General features: G+C 59.1%; 1 protein-coding gene across 7 annotated transcripts in view; it reads left to right on the top strand.

Annotated features, from left to right (window-relative positions):
• The window catches only part of RIPOR1 (RHO family interacting cell polarization regulator 1), a 117479-nt gene that overhangs the window by 74847 nt on the left and 23860 nt on the right, over window positions 1–18772 (top strand). For 6 of the 7 annotated variants that reach the window (XM_084644609.1, XM_084644606.1, XM_084644607.1 and 3 more), the window contains exon 2: window positions 9540–9666. In XM_084644609.1, the coding sequence (XP_084500735.1) occupies window positions 9566–9666 (101 nt within the window). In that variant the 5' untranslated portion in view covers window positions 9540–9565. Of the gene's footprint in view, window positions 1–761; window positions 998–9539; window positions 9667–18772 lie in introns of those variants that run through there. The other variant, XM_084644608.1, reaches the window with a different exon arrangement.

The raw sequence follows: 18772 nt of genomic DNA, 5'->3' as shown, positions 1-18772 counted from the left end.
AGACCCAGGGTGAGGGGCCAGGCTGGCCTGTGCCGTGCATCCTGGTTACCATCTTCCTGTTGCTGCCCTGGTCTCTGCCCAAGACGGCCCTTATGACTGAGACACGAGTGCCCACCCTGTGCCCTGGGTGCCATATAAGGCTTTAGCTGTCACTGCCACATCTGGGCGTAGAATTCTGGAGTGTCGGCACCTCCCTGCCCATGGCCCCCAGGCTTCTCTGCTTCCTTCAGTGCCCGTGGGCTAGGTGAACAGTGTGAACACGGCTTGCAACTGGGCACCGTCACCTCCGATATGGTTCCTGGACATGGCAGCGGTGGACACTGAGAGCAGAGCACAGGGAGGGCAGCTGCCGGTGGGAGTGCGATCGGGGCGCTGGGGCTTGGGGAAGGTGGTGTCTGAAGAGTTCTGTGCTGGGCATATGTAGGGCAGAGAACAGCTCTGGGCTGGTGCCCCTGAGCGACAGGTGCTGGTGACTGTTCTCTGCGTGCTAGGGGGATAGCTGGTGACTGGGTGCCAGTGGTGCCCTCTCTCCTGCCTGTGCGTCTGTGCCCGGGGCAGGACAGGGGTGTCTGACTGCCGGCTACCCCCTGCCCCTGGGAAGAGCTGAGTGAAACCCTTGGGTGCTGCTGTCTGCGTCTGCCCTGTCAGTCTGCCCCTCCCCCGGCAGTACCAGTCACTGACTCTCTCTGCAATGTCAGGAATGTGTGAGCACTGGGCCTGTCCCACCCACTGGAGGAGACCAGCCCTGAAGGAGTGGAGGGCCAGGGAGATCCCCTCGCTGGGCACACCTGTGTGCGCGCGTCTCAGGGCTCACGGCCTGCCGCCCCTCCGTATTGCAGCCCCAGCATGGCTCGCTCTGAGGGGCTCTTCACGGGGAACGCCTGACCTCGGGGTGCAGTCCCTGCCCGGGGTGCACTGACTGCAGGTGTTACATGGTGCCAAAGGATCCCTTAGATCTGCTGCGCTGACCGGCCTGGGTGCTGTGCTGCGTGGGAAGGTAGGCGCATGGGGCTGGGGGCCGGGATGACCCTGCGAATGTGCCTCCTCCTTGCCCCCATTGCTTTTGGGGCATTTCCGGTGATGCCAGGGCCCCATCCATGCAGTCCCACATCAGCCCTACATGTGTCCGTGTATCTCCCAGCAACCCCTTGGCCCTCGGGGTTCTAAGCCCTTCTCCCCAGGAGGAGAATGGGACCTGTCCTGGAGACTGAGCAGCCAGGCAGCAGAGGACGCTCTCAGCTCGGAGGGTGGTGGGGTACTCGGTGCCCGGTATTCTTGGGGGCATGCCAGCCCCAGATGGCACGGTGGGAGTGGGAGGCTGGGGGGCCCTAAGTTGGGGGTAGGAGAAGAATCCTGTCTGGGCTGCAGCCCTCCCTGTGAGACCTGGCCCCACGCGTGCACCAAGCGGGGCAGAGCGTGTCTGCCATGGGGAGGAGGTGTGGAAAGCAGGGTCAGAGTTTCAGGTGCTTTGAGCTGTACCCATTTGCCCCGCTGACTGGTGGCAAATGGGGACAGGCTGATACCCATCGGGCCCTGGATGGCCTGCTGGCTTGGCTGGCAGCTGGGTTCTCCCACACCGTGTGGGCCCTCTCTTGACTCAGGCTTTGGCTGCAGTCTGCACCTGCTCATGGCTTGGATCGCTGCCTCCTTGGCAGAGCCGGGTGAGAGCGCTGTGCTGGCTGGCTGTGAGCTGCGCCCCGTGGCAGGAGGCAGCCGGGGGAGGGTGGAACCGGCTGGCTCTGCGCTGTCTCAGCCGCCATGCTGGTGCTGGGTCCCTCCTGCACGGGTTCGGGCAGGTGAGTGGATGAGCAATGTTGATATTGAGGTGCTTTGATCTGAGCTTTGGCCTCGATACCTTCCAGAAACACATCCGGCCCATGCTTTGCTGGGTGCCAAGTGCTCCAGGGGTGGCACCAGCCCCAGCCAGACATTGCGCTGCCAGTGATCCGTTCTTGGGCACGTTTACATAGGCCCAGTGCGCACGGCACCCTGCTGGAGCCGGGGTATCCATATGGCACGTCACTGGGGCTGCCAAGCCTGGAGCCCAGCTCTGGCAAGTCGGAGGCCAGGCCTAGGTCTAGATGGAGGGATTGGGGGAAGGTGGGAGGAGGTGAGATCGCCCAGCCTGGGGGTGATTCCCAGCACCACTGAGCTGGCACCAGCTCAGCCGGATAACCGCTGGGCATAAGAGAGACGTCTGGGCAGCTGGAGTGAAAGCACATGGCCCAGCTGGCGGGGCCTAGGCAGGACCAGGGGATGGAGTGGGGTGGAGGTGCCATGCCTGCGAGGCAGAGCTGAGAGGAGAGGGCCAGCAGGGGTTATGTGATGGGAATTTCCTGGTTGCATTGTGAGCGCCTAGCTGCCCCAGCCCCCTTGTGCTCGGCACTGGTCAGACCTGGAGCAGAGGCAGCCAGTGCCCCAAAGTTTCAGTGGCGGGCAAGGGGCAGTAAGTGGTACAGCAGGCAGCTGTGGGGCAGAGGGGAATGGAGCCCACTGACTGGTCTAATAAGCAGCAGTCCCAGGACACCATCTGGAGTGACTTTTGTTGGCATCTTAGCGACATTGCCAAGGCAGCTGGTGGAGGGGGCCCAAGCTGGGGGTGCCCTGGCTGAGCTGGGGGTGCATGCTGGAGTCTGGGAGTGGGAGAGAGAAGGGGAGGGGATTCCCCCCCCTCCTGGCGTTGGAGGGCCGGGCTGATAGGAGAAGCAGGATCTGCCATGTGAAGGGGCTGGCCTGGGAGGTGGGCGGGGGCAGCAGCAGCATGGCAGAGCTGTTTCTTGGGCCCAGAGGGCTCTAGCAGTAGCAGGGCAGAGCCCTGGGCATGTGCCAGCAGCGGGCATCCAGCTGGGCCTCACACCACTGTTCATAGCATCCAGTAGCTACGCTTGGGCCTTGCCTTCTTTCCCGCTCCGGCCCTGGCCTGGGGAAGGAGCTGACGGTGGGAAGGGCTGCTGGCTCCCTGGGCAGCCCAGGGCCCCTTGCTCCAGCGCTGACATGTGGCTGCCCCGCTGGGCAGGCAGACCTGGAATGGCTCTGTCCTCTGGCTCCAGGTGCAAGATGGACCCTCCTGAGGCAGAGGAATGGCTGCAGGGGGGCGTTGCACTGGGCACGTGGAGAAGGGGCAGACAGAAGAGAGGGACTGGCTTTGCCCCCTCTGCAGGAACAGATGGTGGGTCCATGCCACCGCAGCTCAGAGTTCTGCAGCTGGCAGTGCTGTGGGCAAGTTCGGGCCGTGGGCGTGATGGGCCCCCAGCGGTCCTGTTGGCGGTGCCCTGCCGGTGGGAGCCATGCTGCTGTCACGGTCCCTGGTGGAGGAGGTGGGTCTGGAGCCAGACCCACCCCACGCCCAGACCCCCATCCCTGCAGCTTGGGATGTAAATAACAGTGGGTGGCTGCGGCCCAGAGCCAGCAGCCTGGCTTGCTTTGCTGTGAGCTGATTAAATGGCCCCCATAGGGTAATCTGGGGGCCTGCAGGTGAGCTGGACTACTTGGGATTACGGCTCTTCCTTAAGGAGCTTAATTGGGCCAGCGTTGCCCTAGAGACTGGAGGGGGCTGGCGCTGCGCTGGAGAATGGGCCAGGCAGCTCGGCTGTGTTAGCAGCCTGCCCGGGCTGGACGTCGGGGACCCGTCCTGCCTGGTTCTGCTCACTGGGCCTTGCTCTCTCCGGCGGGAGTACTGGCAGTTAACCGTTCAGTGCTGCGTGGCAATGCTCCCACGATGGCAGGGCAGCCAGGGTCAGTAAGGACCGGGCCAGAGCCCTCCGTCTGGGGAAACGACCATGCTGTGGGGTCAGCCTGGCTAGCCCAGAGCCTGCTAGGGCCGAGCCAGCAGCTGAGCAAGTGTGTGCCAGGGCGGGGCTGGTTCTGTGTGAGGAGCTGTGGGGGATACAGGGTGCTGCAGCTGGAGGTCTCTGGAGGGTGGGCTGGGGCCCTGCTGGGGTGGGGTCCCAGGGCGGGCTGAGGCTGAATCCAGCTGCCTGGGGACGCTCTGAGCTCCCCGGTCAGGCAGCCCCGTTGGGATGTGGTTGCTCAGGTGTCATCGTTGAGGATGCTGAGCCCGGGGAGAATGTGCCATTGGCGGCAGTGTGCCTGGCTTGCCAAGGACCCGCCCCCATGCCAGGCAGGCCCCAGTGTCTGGCCCTGTCGTGGCTGGAGGGTTGGCTCTGCCGTATTGCAGTCTGGGTCCCCTCCCCCTGCCGCTGTGCAGGGGGCAGTGTCGTGGGTAGCTGACCACCCCATGCCTTCCTGCCAGCTGGCACTGTGCCCATGCACCCGGCTGCTTGGCTGCCCCCTGGGCCAGAGGACTAAGGAGAGGAGGAAACTCTGCATAAGCCGATTAGGGAGCTGAGGAGTCCTGTGCTGGGCCCTGAGTGCCGCCCCCTTGGCGTGTTATCCCTGCCCCATCTGTTCAGCCCCGTCTAATGCCGGAGCCTTGACCTTCCCTGTGTGGCTGCTGTGTGAGCAGGCAGGTGCCCGGGCGAGGGAGCTGTGCCCCCTTCTGGAGGAGATCTGGCAGCCTTTCCCTCCAGGCTGTTTGGGCTCCTCCTCCACCCTGTGCCCCCTCCGGCCCTTTTGTGGCCATTCAGAATCAAATCGGACACCCACCTGCATGCAGCCGTTTGGTGTGTGAAAGGGGCCGTCGGTGCCAGCAGCTTCTAGAGCAAGCGAATCTTGTGGCAGGACCCGGCTCCGCCAGGCTCTGGCCACAGCCACGCTGTCTTTCTGGACTTGTCTTCCTCCTTGCGGCTTCTCTGGGGCTCCTTGCTTTGCCATCTGGTGAGGTCCCCTGCGCCTCCCCCCACAGCCTTGCGGGAGCTGGGCTGCCCCAGCAGATACCGCGACCTGGGCACTGCCATGCCATGGGGTGAGCGGTCGCCCAGGGCCTTGTTCTCTAGCAGGAGTGAATTCCCTCTCCTCTCCCTGGGCACTGACACGGTGACCAGAGACTTCCACTGCCGCCAAACCCCTGGGCAGCCCAGAGCCTCCTGCTGAAAGCAGCACGGCTGCGTGTGGGACCCTGCTGGGGGCCCCCTGGAATGTGGGCTTGAGGGGCCTGTGAGATGGGGGCTTTGACTCACGAAGGCAACCCTGAGCTGCTGTAACAGAGACAGGAGACTCTCGCAGTCACCCCTCAGCCGGGCAGCGGCCACCAGTGGGAGTCCTGGCTCCAGTTCTATTCGGTATCTTCACAGATGATTTGGATAAGGGCATTGAAAGCACATTCATGACGCCTGCGGGCCGTACCACGCTAGGAGGAGGTGCAATCACTTCGGAGGGCAGGGTTAGAATTCAAAATGAGCTGGACAAACTGGAGAAATGGTCTGACATCAACAGGACAAAATTCACTAAGGACGAATGCAAAGTGCTCCACTGAGGAAGGACCAATCAGTTGCACACATACAGAGTGGGATATTACTGCCGAGGAAGGAGTGCTGCAGAAAGGGATCTGGGGTTATGGTGGTTAACAAACTGAATTTGAATTAGCAATGTACTATTGGGAAAAAAAACCATGTCGTTCTGGGATAGATTCCCATCCACGACTGCTGTTAGCCAATATCTCCAATGGCTGGTAATGGGACACTAGATGGGGAGGGCTCTGAGTGACTACAGGGATTTCTTTTCCAGGTGCCTGCCTGTGGGTCTCACCCACAGGGTCTAACTGATCTCTGTATGTGGGGGAGGGAAGGAATTTTCCCCGGATCAGTCCCTGGGAGGATTTTTGCCTTCTTCTGCAGCACGGGGTCACTTGTTGGGGTGAACTAGAGCAGTACTTTTCTTCCTTTTTTCATTTGCAACCCCCTACAAAATGTTGAATGGAGGCGAAGACCCCTTTGGAAATCTCTCTGTGGACCCCCAGGGTCTGTGGACCACAGGTTGAAAACCACTGTCCTAAAGTAAATGGTGGATTCTCTGGACCTTGAAGTCTTTGAACAGTCTGTTGCAGGAGTGGGTGGGCGAGGTTCTGTGGCCTGTGATGTGTAGGTCAGACTGGATGATCCTGATGGTTCTGTCTGAGTCAATGGGGTTGTGCACACTAGCACTTACTTCGGTAGAACGTCAGTCGCTCAGGGTGCGCAAAAGCCAGCCCCCGAGCGATGTAAGTTGCACCGACCCAAGCCCCGGGGTGCACAGCCCTGTATCAGTGTGCGACGCGCCCCCACAGACACAGCTACCGCTGCTGGGGAGGTGGAGCTCTCCCGTCGTCATGCAGCGTCTGCACGAGCAGAGCGACAGAGGCGCAGCTGCAGTGATTCTAGTGTGGACTAGCCCTACGAGTGCTGTGCAGCACGGCACGAGGAGTAGTTTTTCCACTCCACTCAGCGCTGAGAAGGCCTCAGCTGGAGCCCTGTGTCCAGTTCTGGGCACCACACCTCAGGAAGGACGTGGACAAACTTGGAAAAAGTCCAGAGAAAAGCAACAAAATTGATCAAAGGTCTAGAGAACATGACCCGTGAGGGGAGACTGAAGCAATTGGGTTTGTTGAGCCTGGAGAAGAGAAGACTGAAGGGGGACATACGTATAAGGTTGTTATAAAGAGGAGGGTGCTAGGTTTAGCTTGGACATCAGGAAGAATGTCCCACCCGTCAGGGTGGTTAAGCACGGGGAGGAATTACTGAGGGAGGCAGTGGAATCCCAGTCATTGGAGGGTTTTAAGGACAGATTGGACAAATCCCTCTCAGGGCTGGTCTAGGTAACATGTGGTCCTACCTCAGTGCAGGGGCCTGGCCTAGGTGGCCTGTCGAGGTGCTTCCAGGCCTATGTTTGTGTGAGTCTATGCGCTGTGCCTTGGACCAAATGGCTCCTGGTGCCATGGCGGGGTCTGGGTGCAGTGACCGCCTGGGCAGTGCGGGCACATCAGTGTGGTGGAGGGGCTGTGCCTAAGTTACTCAAGGCCCCGAGCAGCTCTCCGGCATGTGGACTGCTCCCTCTGCGCATTACCCCTGTGCAGCCAAGCCGATGGGCAGGAGGAGGCTGTGCCAAGGTCTTCCACTGTGGCCTGGTATTTTCAGCTTCCCTCTGGCATCCGTTCCTGGCACAGGCTGAGGTTTGTACATCTGGAAATCCAGTCAAGTGGCCAGCCCATCTCTCCACAGACCCCAGGGAAGGCAGATGGCTCCCCATTTCTTCAGTGTGGTGGTGTGTCTGTTGCGAAATACGGCCACATGCTGGCTGCATCTGGCTTGTCCTGACACTTAGTGGGTGGCCTGGGCCACTCTGAGCTCCATCAATGGCTATTAGCCAAAATGGCCAGGGACACAACCCCGTGCTCTGGGTGTCCCTAGCCTCTGACTGACAGTGGCTGGGAATGGGTGACAGGGGATGGATCACTTGATTACCTGTTCTGTTCATTCCCAGTGAAACACCTGGCATTGGCCACTGTCGGAGGACAGGATACTGGGCTAGATGGACCATTGGTCTGACCCAGTATGGCCATTCTTATGTCTGTGTGATCCCCTAAAGACTTGGGGGCCTTCCAGGCCCTCTGGGATTACCAGGCTGTGGCTGGAGATGGCACCATTCCCATACACACCTTGTGAGATGCTGGGCATGGATCATTGCATTAGGAGTAGATCTTGCTCCGTGGCCAGCAGGGGGGCACCAAAGGGGTCGGGGGCACATGTTCCCTTCCCTGTCAGGGGATGGCTGAGAGCTGCTGGCTGGTGCCATGTCACAGAGCTAGGCGGGGGTTGAGGTTGTTCTCTGGGGCTTATGAGCCAGACAAGCCCCATTGACATGCTTGGCTAAACCAATGGCATGGGCCTTCGTGGTTCCATCTTTGCAGCAGTGGGGAGGCTGTTGTAGAAGGGTGCATGCTTTTGTGAGTTGGGGGGCTGCCCCAGTGTGGGGCAGCTGGGGGAAAGTTTGCAGGGAGGGGTAGATGGAGTGGGAGGCAGTGGGCAGGAGGGGGCTCTGAGCAGTGTGGGGAGCAGGAGGGGGCAGTAGCAATGCAGAGCATGTGTCCCTTGTCAGAGAAAGTTGGGTCAATATCCTCTCCCCTGCTTTACCCAGGAGGAAACTGAGGCATGGTGCGAACAGGGATGGGCTCAAGACCTAGGAGCCAGGAGTAGAACCCAAGGAGTCCTGGCTCCCAGCCACTGCTACGTACATCTTCCCAGGAAATGGCTATCTGTGAAATATACAGCACCCCGGTGGGATTTGGGGGGCAGCCCTGGTGGATCAGCCGTGCAGAGAACGCTGGGTCCTCCCTGTGTGGCGTGCCCCCGGCAGGCCTGGCCTTTGGGCCAGGGAGCCAGCTGCCTCACTCCCTTTCCTTCCTCAGAGGGGCTCCTGGGGACTCTCTGGCTGCAGCGTGGGTGGGTCGGGGACTTTCCAGCAGGCTCTGCTGTCCTGGGGCTTCCTTCGTGGCGGCTGGCACAGGAGGAGGGGGCCATAGCAGATTGTTATCTGGGAGCTGGCAGCTCTGCCCTGTCCTGGCGCCGAGATGGCCTGGGCTCTGTAATCTCCCAGCAGAGCGGCCCCAAAATGCTCCTGTGTCTGCCCAGCGCCGCCCTGGTGCCTCTGCTGCATCCCCAGAGACTTGGCTGAGCGCCCGGGCAGAGGCACTGGAGGTGGCCCACCCGCCCAAGCGGGGCACTTCGCTGATGTGGGGGCAGCCACCTTCCACCCCGGGCTCGGCGGGATGGGGCTGTCCATGGGTTACAGCACCATGTGCCCCCAGCTGCAGGGCGTGTGGGAGCCGAGGGGCCACGCAGCACCCCCTGCAGGGCGTGGCATGCTTTGCTAAGGGGCGGGGCTGCGAGTCCCTCGGGGAGGGATCTTTGGGGCACTGGGGCAGTGTCTCAGAATGATCGGGAGGTTGCTTGCAGCTCCTGCCAGTCGGCTGAGGCCTGTGTGGTCTCAGGCTACACCGGGCAGGGCTCCTGGGCTGGGCTGGCCTCTGGCCAGGAAGCTGGGCTCCAGGAAGTCTTGGCGTGCCTGGGACAAGGAGTGTTTCCTGCTGTCTCGGGCCTTTGGCTCAGCTCCCCCCGGTGTCTGTCCTTCCCGGCACTGACAGTGGAGTGGTGCCCCGCCTTGGACCCTGGCTCCTGCCCTGCCACGGGCAGTGATCTGCTGGTGCCTGGCTGGCCCCAGAGGGAGTGTGGGTGGCCGGGACACGGGGAGTTGCTCAGCTCCGTGGACAGGGCAGGGGGCAGCACCAGAGCGCTGGTCTTCAGGGGCATCCAGGAGCTGTGCTGGGTCCCAGAGCCGTGTGGCTCACACTCTGCTCCCGGGGAGCCTGCCAGAGCTCTGGGCCCAGTTCTCAGACCGGCACCTGGCCCCATTGCACGGGGTGATGGTGCTGGAGCTGCTCTGGGAAGGCCTGGCTCACACCCCAGCCCGGCTTGGCAGTGGTGCCGGGGAAGGACCAGGTGTAGGGCCGCGGGGACCAGCCCGCGGCGTTGGGACTCTGTGCTGGAGCCTGAGTTGAGGTGGCCCCGCTCCCTGCCGTCGCCCCGGGAGCCTGACCCTTCCTGTGCCAGCCCAGCACACCCAGCTGTCCCTGCCTGTCCTCACCATGTTGTTTCCTTCCCCCGCAGGGAGGCCCTCCAGGTCACACTCCACCATGTCACTCTCCGTGCGGCCCCAGCGGCGCGCCCTTGCCGCCAGGATCAATAGGAGCCAGTCCTTCGCCGGCCTGAATTCGACCCCGGACAAGACCTTCAGGTAGGACCTGGAGGCTGGCTGCTGCTGGTGGGAGCGGGGCATCGGATAGCCTGAGCGTGTGCTGGGGGTGCCCCTCCCGACTCGACACTAACCCGCTCAGCAGGGACCTCCGCGGCACCTCGCACAGGGGGGTCACAGCATCAGACAGATGCAAGAAAGGGGCAGAGAATCCAGACTCCCAGTCCCCTGCTCCATTGATGTGTCACCCCCATTGGCTCCCTTCATGGCTGCTGGCCTGGGGCAGTCTGTGGAGGGGACGTTCCCAGAGCCTCGCACTGGGCAGAGCCTGGCCGGCACATCATTTGGGAGAATCGGGTGGTTGCCGAGCAGCTGGGCGATGCACTGGCTTGGGACCTGATCTGCCCCCCGCCGCTGTGCGAGATGGGCACAGCATCCCTGCAGCCCAGGGCGTGGCGGGGCTGGCTTACAGTGTGGCAGGGGATGATGGGGTCGTCCAGCAGCTCTTCAGACCGAACTCTGCTCCCCCAGCTCAGATGTTCAGCTCCGAGGTGCTTTCCACAGGAGTCCCCATCTGCCCCCAGCCCTTGTCTACAAAGATCCTCCCTGGCCCCGTTGTGCAGGCTGCTTTGGGTCATGCGGCTGCTCCCCCGAGGTGGCTGCAGTGGAGGGTGGTCTGGGTCCCTAGCTTGGCAGTGCTGTGGGGTCCTTGAGCCCGAGGGGGGCCCATAGGATGTGTGATGTTCTGCCTGGCTCCAGCTTTGGGAGCTCACCGGACCCTGGCTTTGCTCTCTGTGCTGCATGGGATTTGGCTGCTGAGAATGGGAAGTGGCCCTGGGGCGTTGTCCATGGATCCAGAGGGCCACAGGGCTCAGGGCTCCTGGAGCTGGCTGTCCCAGGGCCCTTGCCACGGTGCAGTGTGGTGAGGCACGGAGCCACCTGCCACTCCCCTGAGATGCAGCCTGCTGGGTAGTCATGTCATGGCTGGGCTGATGGGCAGCAGCTTCCCCAGGCTGGGACAGCCGTTCCCGCCCAGGGTGCTGGGGCCCCGGGGTGCTGCTGGCTCTGGCGTTGCTCCAGCCACTCCCCCTGGCTGTGGCTCTTCCTGGCAGCGAAGCACCTGGGCATCAGTAAAAGCAGCTGGAACCCGGAGCCAGTCTGGGGCCCCTGCTGCCGGAGGAGTTGCCCTCGGGGCCAGCACCTGTCAGTGGGATTGGAACTGGGAGGGCCAAGGCAGCACTAGGTGGCTGGGCAGTACGTCGCAGGGGCAGCGTGTGCAGGGCAGGGAGATGGCCAGAGGGAGGCAGTGTGGTTAACAGGACAGCAAGTCCTCACTGCACCGGTCCTGCGAGAGGCGGTGGCTCTGGGCCGTGGGGGCCGAGTCAGTGGCCACACTGGGGGTGCTGGCCAGTGGGAGGGGAGACAGGGCTCTCCCAGGCAGCTGCAGTGGGAACCCAACACAGCAGCTCTTCCTGGCTCACCATGCCAGGAGAGCCCACCAGTTGCCTTGGAAATGGCTCAGCTCCAGGACTGGCTCCAGGCAATGCAGTGGCGTTCCGGCGGCTCCCAGCATGGCTAAGGCATGTGCCATGCCCCATGGGCATGACCCCTCTGGGGCTGCTGTTGTGTCATAGCTCAGGGGTGCCCTGGTGTGCCCAGGCCGGAGGATCCTCTCCCAGGCAGAGTGCTCCTGCCTGCTGCCTGGCTGGGTCCAGGAGGCTTGTGCCAGGAATTGCTTGGCCTTGTGACCATGGAGGAGGCTGGGTTCTGGCCTGTCGCTTGCATGGTAACTTTGGGGTCAGTCCCTTGTTGTGGGGACAGGGCAGGGAGTAGCACAGACTGTGGGCCTGAATGCCCTCACCTGACCCACCCAAGTGCAGAGCACTCACTGCTCTCCCAGTGCCCCCAGACGCCCACAGCTCAGCCTCACAGGGAGGAGGGAATCGTCCCTGTGTCGCAGAGCTTGGCATGGATCCCAGAAGTCCTGGTGCCCACACTCCACTCTCCAGGTCTGTAGGGAAGGCCCCATGCCCCATTAGCCAGGGCTGCATTCAGAGATCCCCAGCCCTAGCAGGCCAAGCCAGCAGGGCAGGGAGCCAGCGTGGGGAATGTTTCAGAAATGGGGGTGTCCAGCTTTGGCGGGGTTGTGGGCATGGCCAGGGGCTTTCCCGAGGGGAGGATGCCCCAGGTTCATGCTCTAGGTTTCTAGGAAATGGTGGCTTTTGTATGCATGGCTCCTGCTCCCCGGCAAGGCAGGTAGCCCAGGGGTCTGTGTCTCCACTTCCTATAGGTGGAAGGGCAGAACTGTCCCCCAGCAGCGCGGTCTGAGCAATGGCCATGGCTCCCTCCTGCTCCTCGGGCATCGCTCACCCCTGGACACAGCGAGTGCGACGTACTCCCAGTCAAGACCCCCCAGGTGGAGATGACACCGCAAACCCAAAGGAGTTTGGAGGTCGGGGCCTACCCCAGGCTGCTCCAGACAGGGAAAGTGTCCAGTGTCGGGGTTGGCTTCCCCCCGCAGCTAGGGGCAGCTCCTCAGAGAGAGGGTTGGGGAAATGTTCCTGTCCCCCCCTCCAGGTCTGATTTGGGGACTCTCAGTGCTCTCTGGGTGGTGACAGGCCAGTCCCAGTCCCTGCCTGGCCAGTGGAGGTGCCACGGGATTGCGGGATTGGCTGTAGTGTCCTTGGGCCGGTGGAGACGAGGAGGGGCCAGCGCTGCAGGGCCCCAAGCAGCAGTCTGGGAACCTGTTCTCCCTCACCCTGGTTCTCTGTTGCGTAGGGACACTTCACTTGTCCAGGATCTCTCTTCACCATAGCCTGCTCTGCTCCTGTGGCTCATCCCAAAGCCTCCGGCATTCCAGAGAGGCCTGCACCCTACGTGCTGCAGACAGGGCTGGGGAAATGGACACCAGTGCTCGAGACTGGTCGTTGGGCTATGCCTGAGCTCTGTAACCCTGGCCTGGACCTCTCCTGCCTCTCCGGGGGGTGGACTCTGCCTTTCTTCTCCAGCACTTCTCATCCCAAATGGGCTGCCCTGCACCACCACCACCTGGTCCTCCAGGACCTCGCCTTTCCTGGCCTTGTGTGCCAGCAAACCCCAGAGAGCCACCAGCAGACCGTGGAGAGCTGCCAGTTGCCACAGGGAACTGCACTAGCCGATCCCACATCAAGCTCGGCTAAGCCAGGCCATGGTACGCAAGCCTCATGGGCTTCAGCAGCCAGGACTGTGAGGGGAGACACTGCAGCAGGGGCCACCTCCTTGAAGGGGAAGGTGTGGGTTTGGCCTGGGGGGTGTGGGTTTGACCTGGATGCCTCGGTACATGGGTGCTGTAGCTGTAATCGTGCAGTGTGGGGCCGCTACCCTGGTCTCAGTGAAAGCGGCGGTGGGAAGAATCAAGAGTCAGACAGCGTGGTCTTCCTCATCATATTCCCTGGAGCCTCAGATAGCACCAGGCAGAGGCGGGCAGATCCTCCACAGCAATGGCCTCCAAGGCACACAGGAGAGAAGCTGTCACTGTCCCTGTTGCCACTACAGCCCTGCTGGCTGGGGTACTTGAAAGCGCTGCTTGTACCCGCGCCATGTGCTAGGCCCAGCCATTCAGGAATAACGTGGCAAGCTGTGCCCTGGGCATTGATAGGGAATTTTGTTCGGCTGTGTCTACGTGGGGTTTTTTATAAGATGTTTCCCTCCGGGCAGCCCCTGGAGACGGGGCTCCTGGGACCACCAGCATTTCACCTTCTGAATCCCACTGGTCCCTGCCAATGGAGTGGCATCAGGGGCAGTGATGGTGGGAGCTGTTTTGCAAAAGCCCCTGGTACAGAGAAGGCCCACGTCTCACCCACGTTTAGGAACACCTCCAGCACAGCTCTCTTGCATGTCTGGGGCCCACCCGTGTTGCTTGGCCTCGGGAGAAGAGAGCGCAGGCGTTGGAGGGAGTGTCCTTTTCACAGCCAGAGGAGAATTCTTTCTGTTCTGTACAGGCTCTTTTCCCACACCTCCCAACAGGGCATTAGGCAGCGTGACTCACGTCTGTCCTGGCTGGTTCGTTCTCTCTCACCTTGCCAGGGGAGCATTGTGCATGCCCTGCAGTGGTTGGCTTTTACAGCGTCCTTGCTGCTCAGGTGTGTGAGAGAAGGCGGGTCGGAGCAGTGCGCCTGGCCCTGGGAGCGGATGGTGGAGGTCTGGGACTGGCGACCATTACCCGAAGCAGGAGCATTTGATTGTGCCAGAGGAGTGGAGTCCTTGCTCATGGTCCTTGGCTCGGAGCTTTAGGCCTTGGACTGGACCCACTGTTGTACAGGAGGCCGGTGCAGGGAGCTGGTTTGATGTGCTCGCAGTGTCCGTTTTGCTGAGGAGACGTGCTGAGCACACTGCACCAGCTAGAGTTTCCCAAGTAGCGATCGGGGGAGGTCCCGGATGACTGGAAAAAGGCTAATGTAGTGCCCATCTTTAAAAAAGAGAAGAAGGAGGATCCAGGGAACTACAAGCCAGTTAGCCTCACCTCAGTCCCTGGAAAAATCATGGAGCAGGTCCTCAAGGAATCAATTTTTGAAGCACTTCGAGGAGAGGAAAGTGATCAGGAACAATCAGCATGGATTCACCAAGGGCTGGCTCTGTGGATGAGGGGAAAGCAGTGGACGTGTTATTCCTTGACTTTAGCAAAGCTTTTGACACGGTCTCCCACAGTATTCTTGCTAGCAAGTTAAAGAAGTATGGGCTGGATGAATGGACCATAAGGTGGATAGAAAGCTGTCTAGATCATCGGGCTCAACGGGTAGTGATCAATGGCTCCATGTCTAGTTGGCAGCCGGTATCAAGCCGAGTGCCCCAAGCTTTGGTCCTGGGGCCAGTTTTGTTCAATATCTTCATATATGATCTGGAGGATGGTGTGAATTGCACCCTCAGCAAGTTTGCAGATGAAACTAAACTAGGACGAGAGGTAGATACGCTGGAGGGTAGGGATAGGATACAGAGGGCCCTAGAGAAATTGGAGGATTGGGCCAAAAGAAATCTGATGAGGTTCAACAAGGACAAGTGCAGAGTCCTGCACTTAGGACGGAAGAATCCCATGCACCGCTACAGACTAGGGACCGAATGGCTTGGCAGCAGTTCTGCAGAAAAGGACCAAGGGGTTATGGTGGACGAGAAGCTGGATATGAGTCAACAGTGTGTCCTTGTTGCCAAGAAGGCCAGTGGCATTTTGGGGTGTATAAGGAGGGGCATTGCCAGCAGATCGAGGGACATGATCATTCCCCTGTATTTGGCATTTGTGAGGCCTCATCCGGAGTACTGTGTCCAGTTTTGGGCCCCACACTACAAGAAGGATGTGGAAAAATTGGAAAGAGTCCAGTGGAGGACAACAAAAATGGTTAGGGGACTGGAACACATGACTTATGAGGAGAGGCTGAGGGAACTGGGATTATTGAGTCCGCAGAAGAGAAGAGTGAGGGGGGATTTGATAGTTGCTTTCAGTTACCTGAAAGGAGGTTCCAAAGAGGAGGAATCTAGGCTGTTCTCAGTGGTAGCAGATGACAGAAGGAGCAAAGGTCTCAAGTTGCAGTGGGGGAGGTTTAGGTTGGATATTAGGAAAAACTTTTTCACTAGGAGGGTGGTGAAGCAGTGGAATGCGTTACCTAGGGAGGTGGTGGAATCTCCTTCCTTAGAGGTTTTTAAGGTCCGGCTTGACAAAGCCCTGGCTGGGATGATTTAGTTGGGGATTGGTCCTGCTTTGAGCAGGGGGTTGGATTAGATGACCTTCCAAACCTGATATTCTATGATTCTTTGAAGTGCTGAAGGTTTCGTGCCCAAGTGTATGTCAGTGCTGGAGTCCAGCTGAGAGGTGACGAAGGCATGAAGAACAGGCTGGCTCGTCGTCCGCCAGGATGGGATGGGGTCTCCCAGCCTCGTGGGGGTGATAGAGAGAGGTACTCGCTCGTGCTGCTATGGGAGAGCTCAACATAAGGAACCAGGGGCTCTCGTAAACTACGGACTGAACTGACCAATTGTGGGTGTGTATTTTCAGGCAAAGGAGACTGTGCCGTGGCTAGGAATGCTTTGCTCTGCCCTCCAGCATCACCTCTGTCTTCCACCGCGGGCGGCTCTCACCCCAGCCCTGGGCCATCTTGGTGGTGGTGGGGAGGCCGCACGTGGTGACAGACCGGCAGAGCTGTGTGTCTCCTGCATGTTGCTGGCATAGCACCTAGTGGCTGTGTGTAGCTGCTGAAAGGAACAGGAGAGAGAACTGGTCCTTGCGGGATTCCACACGTGAGGGAATCTATGTGGGAGGTGCAGGCTCCCATCATTGGGTGCATCCCTCCAGGAAGGACACAAACCTTTGTAGAGCTCTACCCTGCCCCCCGCCACTTCTCTAAGGTGACAGCATTATCTCCTGGGCGACAGCGTCCGGTGCTGCAGAGAGGTCCTGGAGGATGAGCACGGATGTCTGTCCATGCTCTATGGGCAGGAGGAGCATCCATCAGTGCCACAAGCTGATTTCAGTTCCACATTCTGGCCTGGATCCCAATCGCGCTGGATGGAGAATGTTGGCTTCAGTAAAATGAGTGTGTGATTGGCCTTTGGCTAGCATCTCCAGCAGCTGCTGAGGACCTGGAAGTTTGGCTGGGGGGTCATTGGCTAGCACTGGGTGGGAATCCAGGGTGTTGTCCAACTGGCATGTTGGAAGGAGGAAGGGAAGGTTCCTTCTCTGACGGAGACATTGGCTGTTCCAGTCAGGAGTGACACCAGTTGTTCCCAAAGCTCTGTCACCGGCCAGGCAGGCCAGGCTCTGCTGGGGCACTCACAGTGTCTTGGTGAGTGGGACTGGGCTGGGAACACAGGCGGGCTGTGTGGGGGGCGGTGCCGGCAAAGCAGACTGTTGGCAGGGTCTCCTCCGTGCAGTGGGGTGACTCTTCACAGCGAGTGGGGCTGGCCTCTGAGCCAGGCTGTGGGTGCTCAGGGTTGGTGGAGTAGTTCCCCACCCTGGCTAGGGACCTCGGGAGGTCATCTAGTCCAACCCCCTGCTGAAAGCAGGACCAATCCCCAATTAAATCATCCCAGCCAGGGCTTTGTAAAGCCTGACCTTAAAAACTTCTAAGGAAGGCGATTCCACCACCTCCCTAGGTAACGCATTCCAGTGTTTCACCACCCTCCTAGTGAAAACGTTTTTCCTAATATCCAACCTAAATCTCCCCCACTGCAAATTGAGACCATTACTCCTTGTTCTGTCATCTGCTACCACTGATAACAGTCTAGAGCCATCCTCTTTGGAACCCCCTTTTAGGTAGTTGAAAGCAGCTATCAAATCCTCCCTCATTCTTCTCTTCCGTAGACTAAACATCCCCAGTTCCCTCAGCCTCTCCTCATAACTCATGTGTTCCAGTCCCCTCATCATTTTTGTTGCCCTCCGCTGGACTCTTTTGAATTTTTCCACATCCTTCTTGTAGTGTGGGGCCCAAAACTGGACACAGTACTCCAGATGAGGCCTCACCAGTGTCGAATAGAGGGGAACGATCACGTCCCTCGATCTGCTGGCAATGCCCCTCCTTATACACCCCAAAATGCCATTGGCCTTCTTGGCAACAAGGGCACACTGCTGACTCATATCCAGCTTCTCATCCACCATAACCCCTAGATCCTTTTCTGCAGAATGGCTGCCGAGCCATTCGGTCCCTAGTCTGTAGCGGTGCATGGGATTCTTCCGTCCTAAGTGCAGGACTCTGCACTTGTCCTTGTTAAACCTCATCAGATTTCTTTTGGCCCAATCCTCCAATTTCTCTAGGGCCCTCTGTATCCTATCCCTATCCTCCAGCGTATCTACTTCTCCTCCTAGTTTAGTGTCATCTGCAAACTTGCTGAGAGTGCAATCCACACCATCCTCCAGATCATTTATGAAGATATTGAACAAAACCGGCCCCAGGACTGACCCTTGGGGCACTCCACTTGAGACCGGCTGCCAACTAGACATGGAGCCATTGATCACTACCCGTTGAGCCCGACAATCTAGCCAGCTTTCTATCCACCTTATAGTCCATTCATCCAGCCCATACTTCTTTAACTTGCTAGCAAGAATACTGTGGGAGACCATGTCAAAAGCTTTGCTAAAGTCAAGGAACAACACGACCACTGCTTTCCCTTCATCCACAGAACCAGTTATATCGTCATAGAAGGCAATTAGATTAGTCAGGCAAGACTTGCCCTTGGTGAATCCATGCTGGCTGTTCCTGATCACTTTCCTCTCCTCTAAGTGCTTCAGAATTGATTCCCTGAGGACCTGCTCCATGATTTTTCCAGGGACTGAGGTGAGGCTGACTGGCCTATAGTTCCCCGGATCCTCCTTCCCTTTTTTAAAGATGGGCACTACATTAGCCTTTTTCCAGTCGTCCGGGACTTCCCCGTTCGCCATGAGTTTTCAAAGATAATGGCCAATGGCTCTGCAATCACATCCGCCAACTCCTTTAGCACTCTCGGATGCAACGCATCCAGCCCCATGGACTTGTGCATGTCCAGCTTTTCTAAATAGTCCCGTACCACTTCTTTCTCCGCAGAGGGCTGGTCACCTCCTTCCCATGCTGTGCTGCCCAATGCAGTAGTCTGGGAGCTGACCTTGTTCGTGAAGACAGAGGCAAAAAAAGCATTGAGTACATTAGTGTTTTCCACATCCTCTGTCAGTAGGTTGCCTCCCTCATTTAGTAAGGGGCCCACACTTTCCTTGACTTTCTTCTTGTTGCTAACATACTTGAAGAAACCCTTCTTGTTACTCTTAACATCTCTTGCTAGCTGCAACTCCAGGTGTGATTTGGCCTTTCTGATTTCACTCCTGCATCCCCGAGCAATATTTTTATACTCTTCCCTGGTCATTTGTCCAATCTTCCACTTCTTGTAAGCTTCTTTTTTGTAATTAAGATCAGCAAGGATTTCACTGTTAAGCCAAGCTGGTCGCTTGCCATATTTACTATTCTTTCTATACAGCGGGATGGTTTGTCCCTGTAACCTCAATAAGGATTCTTTAAAATACAGCCAGCTCTCCTGGACTCCTTTCCCCCTCATGTTATTCTCCCAGGGGATCCTGCCCATCAGTTCCCTGAGAGTCAAAGTCTGCTTTTCTGAAGTCCAGGGTCCATATTCTGCAGCTCTCCTTTCTTCCCTGTGT

This window comes from Lepidochelys olivacea, assembly GCF_965140295.1.
Source record: "Lepidochelys olivacea isolate rLepOli2 genome assembly, chromosome: 12".
NCBI lineage: Eukaryota > Metazoa > Chordata > Testudines > Cheloniidae > Lepidochelys > Lepidochelys olivacea.
The sequence above is the reverse complement of the archived record's forward strand: the minus strand, read 5'-3'. Positions and strand labels throughout refer to the sequence as shown.